Source organism: Zonotrichia albicollis, chromosome Z (assembly GCF_047830755.1).
Source record: "Zonotrichia albicollis isolate bZonAlb1 chromosome Z, bZonAlb1.hap1, whole genome shotgun sequence".
In the NCBI taxonomy this organism is placed as follows: domain Eukaryota; kingdom Metazoa; phylum Chordata; class Aves; order Passeriformes; family Passerellidae; genus Zonotrichia; species Zonotrichia albicollis.
The window spans coordinates 24,506,834-24,525,673 of NC_133860.1; the positions used below are offsets into that span (position 1 = coordinate 24,506,834).

General features: G+C 36.3%; 1 protein-coding gene across 6 annotated transcripts in view; it reads right to left on the reverse strand.

Moving 5' to 3' along the window:
* Positions 1–2,680: 2,680 nt before the first annotated feature.
* PAM (peptidylglycine alpha-amidating monooxygenase) overlaps positions 2,681–18,840 on the reverse strand; it is a 115,308-nt gene continuing 99,148 nt past the window's right edge. For 3 of the 6 annotated variants that reach the window (XM_074532180.1, XM_074532177.1, XM_005496416.4), the window contains 10 exons: positions 15,863–15,979; positions 15,284–15,356; positions 13,765–13,972; positions 12,917–13,117; positions 10,129–10,247; positions 9,033–9,132; positions 7,627–7,680; positions 5,106–5,312; positions 4,030–4,086; positions 2,681–3,495 (listed from right to left, as the gene is read on the reverse strand). In XM_074532180.1, coding sequence (XP_074388281.1) covers positions 3,314–3,495; positions 4,030–4,086; positions 5,106–5,312; positions 7,627–7,680; positions 9,033–9,132; positions 10,129–10,247; positions 12,917–13,117; positions 13,765–13,972; positions 15,284–15,356; positions 15,863–15,979 — 1,318 coding nt within the window. In that variant the 3' untranslated portion in view covers positions 2,681–3,313. The remainder of the gene's footprint in view (positions 3,496–4,029; positions 4,087–5,105; positions 5,313–7,626; positions 7,681–9,032; positions 9,133–10,128; positions 10,248–12,916; positions 13,118–13,764; positions 13,973–15,283; positions 15,357–15,862; positions 15,980–18,840) is intronic. The other 3 variants (XM_074532181.1, XM_074532178.1, XM_074532179.1) reach the window with 2 other exon arrangements.

Sequence of the window (18,840 nt, forward strand, 5' to 3'; positions counted from 1 at the left end):
ACAGGGAGATGCTTAACACAGTACACAAAGGTGCTGAGCTACTTGGTCAGCCTAATTTTAATGAAAATATTTAGCCCCTCCAATAGCTAAGATACTTCCTTCTTAAAAAGGCTTAAGAAAAGATTAATAAACAACACATGGAAGGTAGTACCACGTCGTTTAAATCTTAAAATGTGCAATTACATGTTGTTCATTAAAGCATAGTCTTTTCTGGAGCAACTACTCAAAACTAATTTAAACATGCTCTCTAAAGTTTAGACTGAATAACTAGAATTCAATATTTAATACAATAAATAATATTAGCACACAGAACCTCTTAGGATGGAGGATGGTCTGCTGGCTTATTAAAATGAGAACTGATTCAGAAAGCTTGTAGCTTCTTTTTTGCATTAATTTTTCTATTGCAGCATGGAATCTCTGGTACATTGTTTTCAAAAGATGCAGCTTTAATAAGAGACTAAGAACATTCAGTGCCTTCAAGCAGGATCAGAGGTTCCAATTCTGCATTGCACCTCACCAAAATTAGGAGCATGAAACCTGAGGTGCTGAAACTTGATTGGTGCTGGAAAGTAGTTGGTGGCCTGTCCGTGCAGTTATTAAAAATGGCAGAATGGCTTGGGTTAAAAGTGACCTTAGAGATCACCTAATCCAACCCCTCTGCTATGGGCATGGACACTTCCTGCTGGACCAGATTCCTGAGAGCCCCATCTGACCTGGCATTGCACACTTCCAGGGAAGAGGCATCTACAGCTTCTCTGGGCAATCTGTGCCAATGCCTCACTATGCTCAGAACAAAGAATTTCTCTCTAATATCCAATCTAAATCTTCATCTTTCAGTTTAAAACCATTACCCCCTTGTCCTATCACTATAGTCCTTGGTAAAACAGTTCTTTCTTATAAACCCACTTTAAACACTCAAAGGCCAAAATGAGATCTATGGGGACCCTTCTCTTGTCCAGACCAAAAAACTCCGAGAGGTACTTCAGCCCTCTGACTATGCTTGTGGCCCTCTCTCAACCTAATTCCAACAGGTCTTCATCCTCCTTATTTTGGGGATCCCAGGGCTGGATGCAGCACTGCAGGTGGGGTCTCACCAGATCAGAGTAGAATCTCCTCCCTCATCCTGCTTCTCTTAAGGCAGCCCAGGATTATTGTACGCCTTGCAATGTCCGAATTCCAGAGAGCTGAGATTATGATTAAAGCTCAAATCATCTATTTTAGCCTGTACTTGCAATTAAACTCTTTGGCTGATTCCTCCTCAACAAAGCATTATCAAGAATTGGAGACACAGCTCAAATAAAGGAAAGGACAAAGAGGGAAGTTGCATATTTCTTCCACGGAGCTCTGCTAATGGAAGCAGAGAACACCCAACATCACTTGGACATAAAGTGAGCTAACCAAATGTTAGAAAAATATACCCTTATTGACTGCTTTGGAGAAAACCTGTGATCTTTCATAACTGATAGCTTATATGCCACCTATGACAGCAGTATCACCAGAGCTTTCTTAACAGCTGTCACTGGAAACTTCTTGTAAACTAGTAACAGCATTGTTGCAGACAGCTTCAGAGGATTCTTCCCAACTGATTTATTTTTATTCATATATATGAGGATCAAGGCCACTGCCAAAAATAATATTGCCTTGCTTTCAAAGGTGAGAAAGAAACATGCAGTTTTCTTTGTAACCTTAGGAAAACAAAAATTTGCAGGAGAGAAAGCAACTTAAGAGTATGCACTAAATAAATTTCACATGAAACTGTGGCTGTATTCCAGCATTTCAGGTGGCTCTCCTGGAGATTTTGCTGTATGTAAGAAAAGAAACCAGCTTATAATGCATTTTAAGTTTGGGGGGTTTTTTTTCCCAGAAAAAGGGGATTTATAAAATCTTCCTGGGAGAAGAAACCTTACCATTTTCTCCACTATCATTACCCTTATTCCCACACAGACCTTGCAAAACCACCACACGGAACTTAAAGCCTATTTTCCAATCTCAATGCCAGCAGTAGCCTATTACAACACCTGCAATGATGACGAAGAAAACTGTTTCATAAAACCCTATGGCAATTACAGCTGTGTACACTCTGCTCATAATAGCAGTTTCAAAAGAACATTAATTATGCTCTGATCCTCAAACTGGACTGATTAGTCATAATAATGTTACACAATGATTCACACTCTAGATGACTCATACAGAGAGGGTAATTATCCAACAGGACTTCTGTAAGTCTGCTGTTAAATGAGAGAGTTCATTACAGGACTGAGGGTTCCTGTTGAATGAATGAAAAAGAAAATGTGGAGGAAAAAAGAAAATCAGTGCTTCTAATGAGGAAGTATTAGATGCCTACCCTGACTAATTTGCATATTTAATTTGAGACACAGGCTTCCTCTTTGCTGTGACCATGTGTTTTATTAAGGAAATACCTTGCAGCTTTATTATATAAGTAAAATCCCTCTTTAGATGTTTAAGTTTGACTTTGTACATGTGATGAAGATTATTAGTCTTAAAAAAAAAAACAAACTTGTGACCTAACAAAATATTTTTCAGCTTCCATATAAAATAGCATTTTTTTATCAGCTGGTAAAACACATTAAAATTTTTACTGTGTTAAGTGCCCCCTGTAACTCTTACAAAAGTCGTATACAAAAAAGTGCAAGCAAAAAATCCAAAGTACACTCTGACAGCCAATGCTCTGCGAATACTTTATTACACAAATTACATTCAGCTTCTGAAAATAGTGTTCTAACAGTGATACCATCTAAAAATAAGACATTCCAGAAACACATCAAGTTAGGAAGAAGAAAAAAATTAAATAGAGACTTTTTTCTTTCCTTCAATGCAATATCATGTTAGCAATTTAAAAAAATAGAAGACTTAGCAGCTTCATTTTCTTGTGGCACTGTATATTCTCTATAATGCAACAGGTTAAGGACATTGAAGAGGAAAGGCACAAAACAGAAACTGGCAACTCAATAATTATGGAAAAAATATTTTGATGAAGCAGATAGTAAGACTTATTTACAAGATCCCCATATTTGATGATAAAATACTACTGCTTTAAATCAGTCCTGCAATTAGAAGACTTTGCTTTATTAAGATGTTCACATAAAAACCAATGGCACCGATATGGAATTTCCATATACTCCTTCACTTAAAAACATAACTAAAACCAAACAAAAATTAAAGGAACTAGTGTACAGCCCCACACAGACCAGAACAGTTTACAATTAAATATACAAGATCTTAAACGTGCTTAAGGGAAAAGAAATCTGACATTCTGGGTTGAACCATATAATGGAGAACTCAAAGGTTAGTTTCAAGATGATGAAGGTGGTGGTGGCAGTGGAGATGCTGAACACTCTTCCTCAGAATCAGTGCCATCTTCCTCATCTTTTTCTTGGTCACTTCCTTCAGTGCTCAGCCGGTCAAACCCTTTTCGGCTGTAGCCTTTGTGACTTGGAAAGAAGTTCCCAAGGTTAATTCCACCACCACCTTTCCCTATGGAAAGGAAAGGATTTTCATAAGGTTTGCTTTAACTGCAAGGGGAGAATAAAAATCGATCTACTGATTAAACAGTATAGCGGTGATTCTTTTAAGTGTCCTTCCAGAAACTATTTTCAAAGGTTCAGGATATGAGCCACAAAAGCCAGGTGTATATAATAGGAAAGAAGAAGCAAATTAATCTTACAAGCAGAAGTTCCAGACAATGCTTTTTTAGCATCCATTATTTCATTAATTCTATACAGGTTATTGGCATTCCTACCCATTTGCTCTTAGTTTCAAAGTGCTTAATTTCGTTCACCGGATCTACAATAACTCATTATAGCTCCTGCTCTCACTGGTAGTGACTCATCTTCTTTAGTGGGCAGATAATGACAATTAGAAGTTGTTGTAAAATAAATTTTCAAAAACCCCTGATCATTGCCCCCAATCCTTCCTTCAAGAAAGTTCCATCAAATCTGTTAGTCAACATGAATACAAAAAAAAAGCCTCCAGTTACTGCATTTGAAAATATAATCAGTGACTACTTACCTCTAAGTCTGCCTAAAATTCTGCCTGAACTAGAATCAAGTTTGCGTTCCCCATCAGCTGAAAAATAAAGTAAATTTCAAAAATAAGCTAAACCCTGAGTGCTCTGTGATCAAGTTAGTACCTGTATTTTCTGATAAAAATCACAGACATTCAACAAACTAATCAGCAGCTCTAAGAATCCATTAATAACAGTACTGCAACAGACTAGAGTGTTAGCATATTTGATATGCTATCTAGCATATTTGGTATGCCAACACATTTGAATACAAAAGTCAGGAAGCTGTAAGCTGAAATCTTCAAATACAATACATCCAATTCAGTCCTGCAGCCATATTAGATTGCTGAATGGCCTACCCTGTCAGAGTAGGTCCTAACCAGTGGCAGAACTATGTTGCATACTCTGGATGAAAGTATCTTGATAAAACAATTTTGTGATACAAAATAACAAGTCTAGTGATCAAACGCCTATCACAGTCTGCCAATTTATGAAAAAATAATGTTATTATACAATACAAATTTAGAATTGTTTACATAACTTCTAAGTACCAACTAATGCTTTCAAAGCTATGGATTAAGGTGCACTATGGAAGAATGTCTGACTCACAGAATTGACTAGGTGGGAGAGAGCAATAATAAAAATCTCTTGTAATGGTATCTGCTTTCATTTTGCCAGTATCTCTGTAATACCCATATAGAGCCTTTTGTTTTAGCTATAAGTTTGATTTTTTTTTGATTTTAAAAAAATCAAACTATGCTTGCAGTATTAAATTTTCTGAATTCTAGACAATGCAACATGAATTTATTCTAGTAATTTCCGATATACCAGTTTTTGCCTTGATACCAAATAAAATCTTTGATACATGTTCTGAAGAGGTGCTAGCTTGAGGCTAGTTTAAAGGCTCAGGGGGCTGCAGGTGCTGTGTCTCTGCCAAGCTGTAAGTTTGCATGCAGCACCACTTCAACTGTTCAGGAACGCAAAGGCACAGAGAGCTGCTCTCTTCATACCCTCACCCCCCGTGTTCAGTGACATTTGGAACTGGAATAATAAGAGTCTGTTTTCTAGAGCAGTTACTCACAGTTACCTCCATAGACAGTTGGCTTCCTCCACCGAATAAATACTAAAATTACCAGCAGGATAACAACAGGGATAATAAGAAGAGTTGTAATAAGAACAAAGGAAACTCCAGTGCTGCTGGTCTGTTGGACCAAGTGCTGCTTATTCTTTAGAGGGTCTCTTGCTTCTGGCTTGTTTTTCAATCTGGCTTCAGCAACTGTTTCTGATTCTTTAAAAAGAAAACAATTTCCATATGTAATCCATATACATCAAGCTGTTGCTTGAACAGCTATTGCAGAACATGGTGTTTCAGGAAACAACAAGCTAGGATACCTTAAGTGCTTTGTAACAAGGAAAAAAAGGCAAACTCTTATGGAGACATTTTTGGCTTTTGTGATGTTATCCCAAATAAAAGGAAGAGCAAGTCTGAATGATACCACTCATTAGCAAAGATTCCCTCCCCTTTTCTCAAATAAGGAAAGGAGATATTTCAAACAGTTTTGTCCTAAAAAGTATCTACTATTTAAAATATAGGAAATTACCCCAATGGTATTTACACCACATGGTTATTTTTGCAAATAACATCAATTAAACATCTCGTTTTGACAAAAACATTTCCACAAAAAATACACAAAGCCAGTATACATCACATTATCATATACACAAAGAAAAAGTTTAAAGATCTTTCTAATAAAACTGTGGCAAAGGGTTAAATTTTCAGAACTGTTACATTCCACGAAGGAATTTTGGTTCTACTGATCTGGAGAGCTTTTGAAAACTGCGTTCAGTCTTGCTGAGTAATTTGTTAACGCTATACCCACAAGGAGAAAAACTTTCAGAAAAACCTTTGTGATGTTGCAAATGCTTTGTGATAACTTTTAGTAAGTAAAACTGTCTAGCTAAGTATTTTGAATTTAGACTGAGCAGCTTGTCTTTACAAGTAGCTGCATCACAAATACTTTCAACCAGCACTGTTTTGACTCTGTATCAAAATTAAAATGATGTTCTGTTCTGAAGAAGTAGCAAATGGTTCAGTTGATAAATGATAAATGATAAATGATAAATAATGCAACATAATGATAAATAATATGATAACAATGATAAATAATATCATTGTTATCACAAGCACAAGGATAACAATGACACAATGAAAACATCCTGTCTATTAAGAAGCAGTTAACTGCTGAGGAAGATTTTCCTCCTCTGTCTTTCCCACCTCTGGGCAAAGTTACAGTTCTCTATATATTTTCCTCCATGTCACAGTAATCACTAGTAACAGTTACCAAGATAGTGAAAGTGCAAGCTTCTCCTCTCCATTCATTAAGCATTATAACACTAAGTCCATTGGCTCTTTTCTCCCAGTGGAACTGAAAGATGTTAATTTCACCCTCCCTAAACAGTTTTAGACATTGTTACTTAAAACCTTTTTCTTACGCTGGTGTTACTATTGCATTTTTTTCTCTATGACATTAGAAGTGTCAGCTAAAAAAAGCCAAAAGGCATTTACATATCCCTAGATATACAGCATGCTGTAATGTCAACACTTCCCTTTTGAGTGCTTCAGGCAGGCTGGTGTACTAATGAAGATAAAATAAAAGGATAACAGTGATGGCAGTAAGCATTTCATTGTTTCATTAGCCTTCCTTATTCTACATTATTCTATATGCTTTCAATTGGCAGTTGGGATTTTTTTGATTTTTCTCTGTCTGCATATATATGGCTAAAGAAAACTACTTAAGCTCTGAGTTTAAGTAAAGAAAACCAGTAAAGAACAATTGAACATTTTTAATACCTTTATAAATAGTACCATAATGTGGTATTGTTTTTCTGGAAGGAAAATGAGCTACATAATAGAGCACAAATGGTTAAAATTACTTTTCATCTACCTTAATTGGTATTTTACTCCTTTGAATCTCTGTGTACGGTCTCCTTATTTTATTCCTATATGCTTTCATTTTCTTTTTCCTTTTTTTTTTTCATTTTCATGCAGATTAAATAAAAAAAAGTCTAATAAATCTATGGGAGGAAATGTAAATAGAAAAGAAAAGTTTCTAATAGAAAAGAAAAATTTCTTGCCATATGGTGTGACTGACAAGGCTGAGTACTAAAAGACTAGACAGGAATATAAACCAATTGTTATTTTAAATAACCCTTTTTTTGGTGGTTGAGGGATGTAGAGTAGGGGAGGGTGCTGGGGAGTAATTGTTGCTGTTGTATTTTTTAGAGCTATTTTTGCGTCTAAGGGAGCTGCCACAGATACCAAACTGGAACATACCAGATGGTAGAATGGAATTAACCTACTACTAAATTTTTTACTCTGTGACAGTGAAGCACTTGTAATCAGTGGAAATGAAATGTTTGGATTGGTTGTGAAATAGCATCTACCAGGTAACAGTGTTACAAGCTTCCTTCTAGTGCTTCCAATAGGAATGCACAAAAACCAGGTCAAACTTGTCAGCATTTTGTCTCTTCAGCTTGGCAGAAGCAGCCCTAGTCTACATGAACATACCGATCCCTTCATTTTCATTATGAATCAGACTAACCTTTTGTCTCCTGTACCTCAATACCAGCCTTTTTAACTGACCGATGTTCCATTTCTGTAAAACAAAACCATTCTTCAGGACAACTGATATTTCAGAAAGGCACTCAGTGACATCTTCCTGCTAGCTTTCTCAAATGTACAGTACAATCCTACAGTAAACATTTCCATCAACACCTGAATTTCACCACGGAGAGTCAATATAAACTATTCAGTATCTCACAAGACCAGAGGAAAGAAAGGAAGAGCCCAGTTCATGTAAGTTGCTTGCAATAATCACCTTTTATATAAAACAGAAAGATTTTATGTGTATGTCTAAAGGTTCATAGATTCCTGCAAAAATAAAACTGTTTATTATTATCAAAATCATAGTGACTTAAAGGCTGGTTGAATCAGGGTTTCTTAGCTACTGCTCTTTTATACTTCAGCAAAAGCTAAAAAGAAAATTTTATACTAGGAGGTCCCTCATCTAACCTGTATAAATTCCATTACTTTTTTATTCTCATATTTCTTTGAATAACAGCTGAGAATTGTTCATGTTCAGTTTACTAGATGCAGATAAAAACATATCCAATCAGAATTACAATTTATCTGGTCTAGCCTCCTGTTATTAAGAGCAGCTGATACCAAATGCCCCAAAGGAAAATCCATTAATTATAAACACGACAAATAAGGAATAACTAGCTTAGTCATTTATAGCCGTGGACTCTTACTGGATGACTAACATCCTGAAGCCTAAGACTTCATGTCTGTCATACACTTTTTTTATCCTATATAATGGAGAAGTGAATTATATTTGTATTCCTGTAAAACATGTAATCTCTTTCTGAATCCTACTGAATTGAAGTCTGACTAATCAGGTTCCTCTCCCTGAACTGAGGCTGCTTGCCTTGGGGGTTACAAGATTAAAACAGACAAGTGTTTCCTCTGTATAAAAATAGGACTTCAAATTATACTAGATTCATTTTCTAGTGATGAATGCTCCCAATGAAATGAATATAATTTTTAAGTTGACCTGTGTTTTTATTTTATACCTTGGGAGTTTTCTGCATGATAACCTCACAGGAAGCAGTTGAGCTCTCAGCAAATGATACACTGAAATTACTAAAATACTAGAGTAACACTTTTGTTTAAGCAAGTCCTAACAATGGATGTGGAAGGCAAATGCATGTTGATTCCTTCTGTGACAAACTCATGTGCCCAGGACTCTTCTTTGATAGAGCACATAACAATGGTGAAGAACTGTCTTTTAATGAAAACTGAGCAGCAGCACACAATGCTGCAAGTAAAGCTTGTGCACTTAAAACCCTCATTATGCCACTAGGCTCTTGGCCAAGGGCACCAGATAAGTGATACTGACCTGAAGGTACAAAATATGAAGTTAGGACATTAAGAACAAAAAGGACATACTTTCCACAGATGCAAACTTCCACACTGCTTTGGCATGAACATCTCCAACAAATACTGTTCTGTCTTCTGAAGCAACAATATCATGTGGCATCTCAAAGCTCTGTGAAGATAAGCAGTAACAGATTACCCCTAAGTGTCTATGCTTTCATAAGGCCTTCTTAACACCTAACTTGAGCCTGGTCACATTCAGTCCTGCTTTAGACTGGAAAATGCAGCAGGTGCTAGTAGGTGCTCGTGTGAAACCCAAATGTGTGAAAGGAATTCCATTTCTCTTAATTTGCCTTCTCCAGGGATAATGACATAGAGATGATACCATATATTAATGCTAAAAAAATTATATTAGTATTATTTCTATTCATATTATTACATTCCACTTTATCCACTGAAATACGTATTTTCAAAAATAATCTTGGTTTGAAACCCACACATTTAATTTTTGTTAAAGTTCATATGCAAAACAGCTATTTGCTATACTCAGAAAAAATAACTCTGAATATAATTAAAGTTGGACTGCAAATAAAGAGTGTATGTGTACCAAGAAGTGGGAATATTAACATTAATTCTTCAATCTAAGACAATATATAGAGACTGTTAAAAACCCCACAAATTTAATGTACAATACTGCATGAAGAACATCTAGCCTTAACTTATCACTAGTATTCTGTAAAGAGGGATACAACCATACAGTTATTACATACCATATTATTTCTGCTTAGGAATAATATTTCTGCTTAGGAAAAAGTTCTATTTTTTGACAAATTACTAGCATCTAAATACATGAATCTTTCAATTCCTTCATTATTTTCTTAAATGAACTTTTAAGAACTGTAATGGCAGTAATAAAATAGGCTTATCCTGCCTGAAGGTATTATCTGTAGGAATCATCTAGAAGTTAGTATAATCTTCAAATGTGTACGACATGCAGAAGCTAATACCCAAAATTCTAGTGGTTTTATTTAGTGCTATAAATAATTCCTTTTGAATACCTTACATTATAACAAATTTTCCAACTTCTTACGAAGTTGGAAAAGTAGAACATTACCAATGTTCTCATATATATGATTATACCTAACAGGCACTTTGTGCAATACTCTACCTTTCTAAGTGGAATGAAAGTATCAATTATTTCTCCAGTAGAGAAGTTCATCACAAATCCTTTCACTGACTCTGTCTCTCCAGGATAGGGCATTCCATTAACTGCAAAGAGGAGACCACCTGCAACAACATTAGATTTGCCTTAAGAACCCACACGTAGCAAACTGCAATATGAAGACGGAACTGTAATAGTTTAGATGAAAAAAGGCTCTCTGAGAGACAGAGAGACAGAAAGATAACTCAACAAGAAGCTAAACTACAAGAGGAAAGTTAAATGAGGTATAACTCACTGAAACTTTGTCATTTAAGATATGCATACTTAGTTCAAATAAGAAGAACCAGCAAGACTTTACATATAGTTTAAATGTAAAAGGAATGTGAAGGTGTTAAAAAATAACCTCAAGAATGCTATGCTATGGATGGTTGACCTGATAGCAGAAAGTTCTTTCAACACATCAAAAGCAGAAAGTCAGCTGCAGAGTAAGTGGGACCACAAAAGGAAAAGACGTGAAGGGGGACTCAGTGATTAGAGGCCTATGGCAAAGAAATGGATTTTGTCAGTTTTTTCTGTTTAATATGCTGGGAAGTTTCTAACACTCAATTTTTTTTCTTAGTAAAGAGATCAGAGGAGAAAACAATGGGAAGCACAAGGTATAAGACAAGTCGGAGGTTATTAATTTATGAGGTTTAGATGGCATTCACTCAAATTCAGAAGGAAACCAAATGTGAAATCAGACTTCAGGCCAAATAAAGTAACCCAGCACTGCAAACAGCCACTTGTCCAGCAGGATGCTGAAGTAGTGCCCAACTACAAAATGGTGCTTGTGAACACACATTACCAATTCTGGCATCCATCTCCAGTAAGATGGTAGAACCCATAACGAAGACTGAGACATGGGAAAGTGTGAATTGCCAGAACATGTTGGTGTGGCTTCTCTAAGTGTTGTGCCTCAGCACTGAACAGGGAGAAAAAGCACACAGGTAAGCAGATTCTATAGACATATTTGTGCTTTCAGAAAAACCTTGACAAGGAAGTGCATCTGAGGTTATTGAACATGAGTTATCAAAGGTCGGAACAAAATATCCATTAATGAACAGGAAGCAAAGAGCTTAGCTTATGGGCAGAGCTAAAAATTCTTCAGGACAGAGAAGTCTGAATAGTGTGATGTTGAAGTGACAAGAGCCAGAAATTTTATTGAACAGTTTTCATCAATGACTGAAAAATGGGGCAAACAATAACACCTAGCAGTCTGAGGAAAGTAACTGAGTTCTGTGGAGAAGTCAAAAGTTTCATGATACTAAGGAAGTCCATAAAGACTTTTTATACAAATAAGTTGTTAAACAGATGACAAAACAGCTTCTGCAAAGACAAATGTAAAGTGATGTTTCTTCCAAAAAAATAATCTAGATCATGCCTATATGATGTTTGAACTTGGAGCTGGTAGCTTCAGCTCAGGAAAGACATCTCTAAGCCATCCCTTAAAGATTCCTAAAATCTCACTTTCATGTACAGTGTCAGACAAAATTTCAGCAGAATGTCTGGCATCATGAGGAGGAGAATTAGGAATGGAGGGGACAGTTCTACACTATGCAAAAACTTAGCATGCACACATATTGAGTACTGAGTGCTCTTTTACTCTCTGCATCTCAAAAAGGTTCCAATGAAACTAAAGAGGTCGGAAAAGAAAGGCAAATACACTATTCAAGGGGCTGAAGCTATTAAATAGCTTATGGGAAGAGGCTAAGCTAGCTGGGGTTCTTTGGTTTTAAGAGGATAAGGCAAGATGAAGGGGCACCAGATTGGGGGAGTGTGGAACTGTTATTCAGCTCCCAAAATTCTGAGACTGAGTAGCACTCAATGAAACTAGGTCACTTTCTATATTAAAAAACATAAATAAAGTGGATAATGAATTTCTGGACCCTGCAATGGTGAAAAGGCCAATGAATCAGACAATACAAGTCAGTTTGAAATGGGATTAGAGCTTGTGGGCAACATGTCTGTAGAAAGATACTGTGAAGAACAGATCATAGGTTACCTCCTAAAACTGCTAAATAAAGGGTTTGTGGATGCATAGTGAATAGGAGCGGAATTACTACAAAATGCATCCAAGCTTATACACACTCTCAGAATGCCTCTTTCCACTGTCAGAGACACATAGATATCAAGCCTCTCATCCAGCACAGCATATTTTTACATTCTTGCAGGCGCAAAAGAGAGAAATATGGTATTAAATTTGGTATTAAGGGGTCAGGAGCCCAACACGCCAAAGTTCCTCATCTAGTTCTTAACATTTACCTTACCTTCAGTATTGGCATTTAAAATAGAATCCCAAAACTTAATATAGTAATTGTTAACCAGACTGTGATATTGAAAGCTGCAATGTTTTCTGTTTGTTTTCAGTTCTCAGGTTTCATGAAACCAAAAACTCTTCATTTGATCTTAATTTTGCTCTCTTCAATGGAGTTCAAAATGCATATTTAGAAACATTATTATTAATAATGTCATTATTTACTGATTAATTTTGCAGTCACCAGGAAACAGCAAGATTGTCTACTTGTTGATATCACATTTAGGCAGTAATCAGTCATTTTTTAGAAACAGAGATTAGATGCAAGCTTCCCTCATCTGCAAGCAGGAAAACAGGTAGTTTTCAAATTTTCCATTGCATCAGGAGTACTCTCAAAGATAAGTAACATTCATCCCAAGATAACACAATAGCACTTCAGGAAATGTGACATCTTGGCACAAAGCAACTACTTGAAATATGAAGAACAAGAAAAAAGATTACCTGGACCATAGGAAACGGCAAATAACTCTCTTCCAAATGCTTTGTGTTTGATCTCTCCTGTGAACTCCCCAGTCTCCAGCCTAAAGCACTGAATTCGACCATTTTCTCTGTCCGCAACGCACAGCTGACTTAAGTCTGGGATCAGGGCTAGGCTGTGAGGGATACGAAACTGTCCAGGCCCGGATCTGTCTAGAGAACTCTCTGCAATAAAAAACCCCCAAGTCTGTGTTAAAGTACACACTGAAATTATCAGTTTTACTTAGAAACAGCAGTATACCACATAATGTAATGTAACCCTGGGACAAGATTAAGGTCAGCTTGCTTTCTTCCTAGCATTTAGGTAGGTAACTCAGAGCAGCCTATTTTGTTTTCTTTATAAATCCCAAATTTAGAATTTGCAATTTCCTGAGAATATTCGGCATAGTTACAGCGATACATAAATCTGAGTCAGTCAGAAATATAATTATTCATAAAACTTAGAAGAGATGAAATCACAGCATAAATCTGGCAAAAAATTATTCCTTTCTTATATGTTTAAGAAAAAAAATTGGCTTTATGAAAGTCAGAATATTTTCTTGACAAAATAGGGCATGACAATATTTGTTCTGAAAGCAAGATGACAAACCCTCATTTTTTATTTTTAGTAAATAAATAACCACTACAAGTAGCTGTAAAAAAAGCCAAGGGAAAATTTGGATGCAAGGTCAAGGCTGAAATTTATGTAGCGCCTGGAAGGTATTTCAGTTCTAGAAATTAATTTAAAAAATTGCAACATCAGCAATTTTGTGGTTCATGATGAGCTTATGGTAACAGCAGTATGGGTAAAGTACCAAGAGCCCTGACTGTACCTTCTCCCCACTGCATCACATATAGTCCATTTGGAGAGAACTGAATAATCCGACTGTTGCAGTAGCCATCAGAGACGTAAATGCTGCCAGTGATTGGGTCCACGGCCACATCAGTTGGTTGACAGAAATGATTTTTGTCACTGCCTGGTTGCAAAGGTACTCCTAAGGTCAGTAATGGCTCTTTGTCTTTGGCTCCTAGTTTGAAAACCTATTTTTCAGTCAAAATGAAAAGAAAAGAGGTTTTAGTTATGGAAGGTGAAACCAAAGACCTAGGTGGCCTAGGGAAAAACTCCTGTCACTGTGTATACAATAAATTTACATACCAAATATAATGTTAATATATTGACCATAATATTTATTACTAGCTTTTCAATAGTCCTGATTATAGGAAACTTCTGCTTAAAATACACATTCGCTGTTATTACAAAGCAAATAATTTAGTTTCACTTTCTAGACTTTGCATTGATAAGCAAAAGACATAGCAGAAAATTACAGAAGTATCTTGAAAGGCTGGAAAGAGGGCTCCATGAGAACCTTGTGAAATTCAACAAGGCCAAGTGCAAGGTCTTGGGATTGCCTCAGGGTTGAGGCAATCCCAAACACAAACACAGGCTGGGAAGAAAAGGGATCGAGAGCAGCCATGAGGAGACAGTGTTGGTTAATGAGAAGTTCAACATGAGCTGGTAAGGTGTGCTCACAGCCAGAGGTTAACCATGTCCTGGTCTGCATCCAAAGCCCTGTGGGCAGCAGGGCAGGGAGGGGATTCTGCCCCTCTGCCCCGCTCTGCTGAGACCCCACCTGCAGAGCTGCCTCCCCCGGCACAGGAAGGACATGGAGCTGCTGCAGAGAGGCCAGAGGAGGCACCAAGGTGATCAGAGGGATGGAGCACCTCTGCTGTGAGGGAAGACTGAGAGAACTGTTCAGCCTGGAGAAAAAAAAGGCTTCTGGGGGACCTAATTGCGGCCTCCCAGCTCCTGAAGGGAGCCCACAAGAAAGTTAGAAATGAACTTTTTACAGATGTACGTAGTGATAGAATTCCCCATTCAAGTGGGAATGACTTCAAACAGGGAGTAGGTTTAGATTAAATATTAGGAGGAAGTTCTTTACCACAAGGTTGGTGATGCCACTGTGAGGCTGCCCAAAGAAGCTGTGGCTGTCTCATCTCTGCAAGTGCTCCAGGCCATGTTGGATGCAGCTCTGAGCATCTTGGCCTAGCAGAACGTGTCCCTGCCCATGGCAGGGCAGCTGGAACATGATCATCTTTAAGGCCCCTTCCAACTCAGACCATGATTCTATGGTCTGAGTCTATGATTCAATTATTTCTACATGCTATGTCCTCGTAGCAAATTATTCAACACAACTATATTCCATGAAGTGCACAGGGGTGAATTTCTGTAGGCATATTCTTAATGTTATTCTAAACAGGCCTAGATAAACAATGTATGTCAAATCTCTAGGAAAATAAAAATACTTTTTAGCAAAATGTTATGGTCCTGATACTAAAGCTTCAGAAACATACCTGATGAAGAGCTACATCAGTGACCCAGTAGTTACCATTTTTATCTACACTCAAACCATGTGGTAAATAAAATCTGCAAGCACAAATGTAGAAGAATGAAGTTAAAATCATTTTCCTGGAAGAATGATATAGATGTGAAGATTTCAGTTTTATCTACAGATCAAAACCAAATGATGTACATACTAACTACATGTAGCATTTAATGAAAAATAAATCTTTACAGCTTAGAATTTTCTTGACAATAGTGTCTCAGGTATGAAATTCAGTTGATCTCAGATATCTCAGGCTGCCTTAGCATTTATAAGGACAATGTACAAGATTTACTTCTGTTAATCTCTCTGGTAGATGCAATTATACGAAATGTTAGAAAATAGAGGTAATTTAGATAGCAAATTAATTTTATTATTTATTGACTTTGTTTATTTATTTATTTACCTGAAGATAGGCTACAATTACACAATTGTATATAAATGCACAAATATAATATAAAACACAGAAAAAAAAATAGTTTAGGGACTCTTTGGCATAAAATATAGTAAATATTAGTTCAATTAGTAAGAGAAAAAAACCCCAACTTACAGACTCTTGCCTGTGGAATGAAGCAGTTTTGCATTACTTGGATTCAAGACAATAATTGTGTTCTGTTCAATTGGTCCAAGGCCTCTTTGCTGATAGACAAATTTGCTGTCAAAAGAACTGTACAAAAAGAGTGGAACAGAAAGCCAGCATTAGAAGGTTCTACCAATGAACAATATACAGACAACTTAAAGCCAAGTTCTGTAGTTCAGTTCTAGTGTGGGGTTATTGGCTTTTTCTTTCTTTAAATATAAACCTTATAACACCAGTGTATAGTTGTAAGAGTTAATAGTGTTGTATGTCTACATTTCCTACTGAGGTTATGACTTCTAAACTAAAGGAGCACCAAATCAACACAGCAAGAATTAAAGATAGTCCTAAAGCAAGTAAGTAAAAACCCCTTTTCAAATTATTTTGTTTAATAATTTCATTGTCATGGCCACACAGAAATTAGAAATTCAACAATATAGCCTAAGAAAAAAAAATAGGGAATCACCAGGGCATACCTGCCAGTAAGACCAGGTATGTCTCTATGGTGCTTTGTACCATCCAAGGCAGTCTATGCATGTTTGTATCTCTTCTGCTTTTTCTTTTTTCATATGCATTTCAGTATTTTGCTAGAGCTTACTACTACAAGATTCAGTTCTTACGGTTCTTATTATTTTCACAGTGTGCTTACACAAGACTATAGGATATTATGTGCATTTCTCCTCATCACACAAAATTGCACTAAATTTTCAAGGTACATGGAATATATTAATAAAAAACATTTGTATGTGTCACTATTTCATACATTAAGAATCAGAATAAACCTTCCAGAAGACATTTACTAGGCATGCAATTATCATATGCTTCCAAAAAATAAAAATATAGTTGTCTGTATCCTTACAGAGACATTGGCTCTTACTCTAACCTGTTAAAATATATGTTCAGTTTTTAGTGAAGGTAAACAGAGTGTAAAATATTTTGAACAACATTTCAGGCTAAACGTTAGAGCATAGTGTTCGATGTGAATGAAAAATGCTTGAATACAAGGCCCATTCCCTGCTCCCACTTTGTATTTTTAAATCCATTTGTAAATCCCAAGAGAAATCCAGCCATGATTGATGCTACTTGGTAAACAAGAATATACTTTGTAGTCACAAAGAAGGCTTTGAATAAAGCCATTAAAACTATGTATTGTACAGCTATAACAGTCTCACATCTCCATTACATTAAATATTTATATGTCTAGGATTTTTAATGTGGAAAAGCAATACTGGCTTTATACATAACTAGAAAAATCAATACAGAATGTGTTTAGGTTTCTGCATAGGCTATGATTAGAAAATAGTATTTAGATACTGCCATTGCATATAGTAACTAGCTGTAATTACTGAATTTCTGGTAGAAATATTATCTAATGCCAAAATAATCCTTCTGACTAAGAATGGTTAAACCAAAGGTGAAAGGTACTAAAACTCTCCCCAGAGTTCTGCCATCATGTAGAGGAAGACAATGGATAAATGGCAATGACACACAAAGGCCTATACTGGTATTGTACCTTCTTGTTTGAATATTATTCAGCAGGTGCTCTTATATTCTTTACCATTCATGACAGTCATCTGCCATGACAAGTTCTATTAATTTTGAAATTTTAAAAGGAGTCTAATACTCATAAGGTCTTGCCCTAGCTATGGATTACCAAACTGTAGCATCAACAATGGATGGATTGAACTAACATTATTTTTAATAGATAGATAACTGCAGAAAATTTACACAAATTATCAAAGAAAAGAATCTTAGTCATGCAGAACTGACTATCTAAACTACTTAAAATAATTAGTGGCTTCCCTTGTTATGATTTTGCTCTTAGTAATGGTGCTGTCTAGACGCCTAAGTATTTTCTGCTATGCCCAGCTCTTCTGGGAACTAAGTGATTTCAGTGTAAACAAGAGATTGTATGGTATGCAGAGAAATTCTATTGAACTTGAGTTTATGGGAGTGATCTTCCATTCATCTTCTCCCTGTCAAACTTCTTTTCTAGGAGAATGACTAGAATGCTACAAAATCACAGTCACTCTTTTCTTCCCAGTGCTTGAGATTAATTTCCAGGCAATGCTCCTTTGATTTAAACGGTACATAAGAACACAAACAATGCTGACTACTTCCGGGTTAAAAGCAGCAAGACCAAAAGCATACAAAGAGAACAACTAAACACAGTACTCATATTCCTCTAAAGCATGGTTTCCTTATAGGTTCTGCACTTTGATACTGAAGGACAGGTAAAATCCACTGCTTATCTACTACTTCTAATGTTAAACTCCAATGTAATTCCACATTTATGTTTTTACTTCTCATCCCTCCTCTGCTGCCCATTAATGCAAAGGATTTCTTGCTAAATCTAGTATCCTTCTTGTGGGGTACATAATAAATTTAGACAGACCACCTGATCTCATAACCTCTGAAAGGACAGCCCTGAGGTCCATTCTTGATCAATACCCATCACCATTGTGATACTATGCTCAGCCTACCTACCTAGATAAGAATGCAGTAACAAGAATGTAACTGATATTCTCTAATAAGTTCTTTGTAAATTGGATAAACAGCACACATATTTCATCACAAAATACAAAATAACTTCCAGCTGATTCACTGCTTAGCCAGCTGAATAGTTTTTTTTCACTCCACACAATACATGCTGCTTACAGCAAAGACTGTTCTGAAACTGAAGAGACCATGCTGTAGAAGAACCTTAATTATTTAAGAGGATTATTTTTTTAAAATCATATGCTGAAGGAATGCTACAGCCACTGCAAAACTGCTACTGTATTACAGTGCTTGTCACTGCATAACCTCTAAAGTAGACTGAAGTTACCTTTTGCAACAGCATAGATCATTCAACCAGCTATATTAAACTGAATGAGGATCCAGCTTTCGTGGCATATGTTAATAATGCATTGGAAACATTTGTGCAAAGCTTAACAGCACAGATTGCTTTT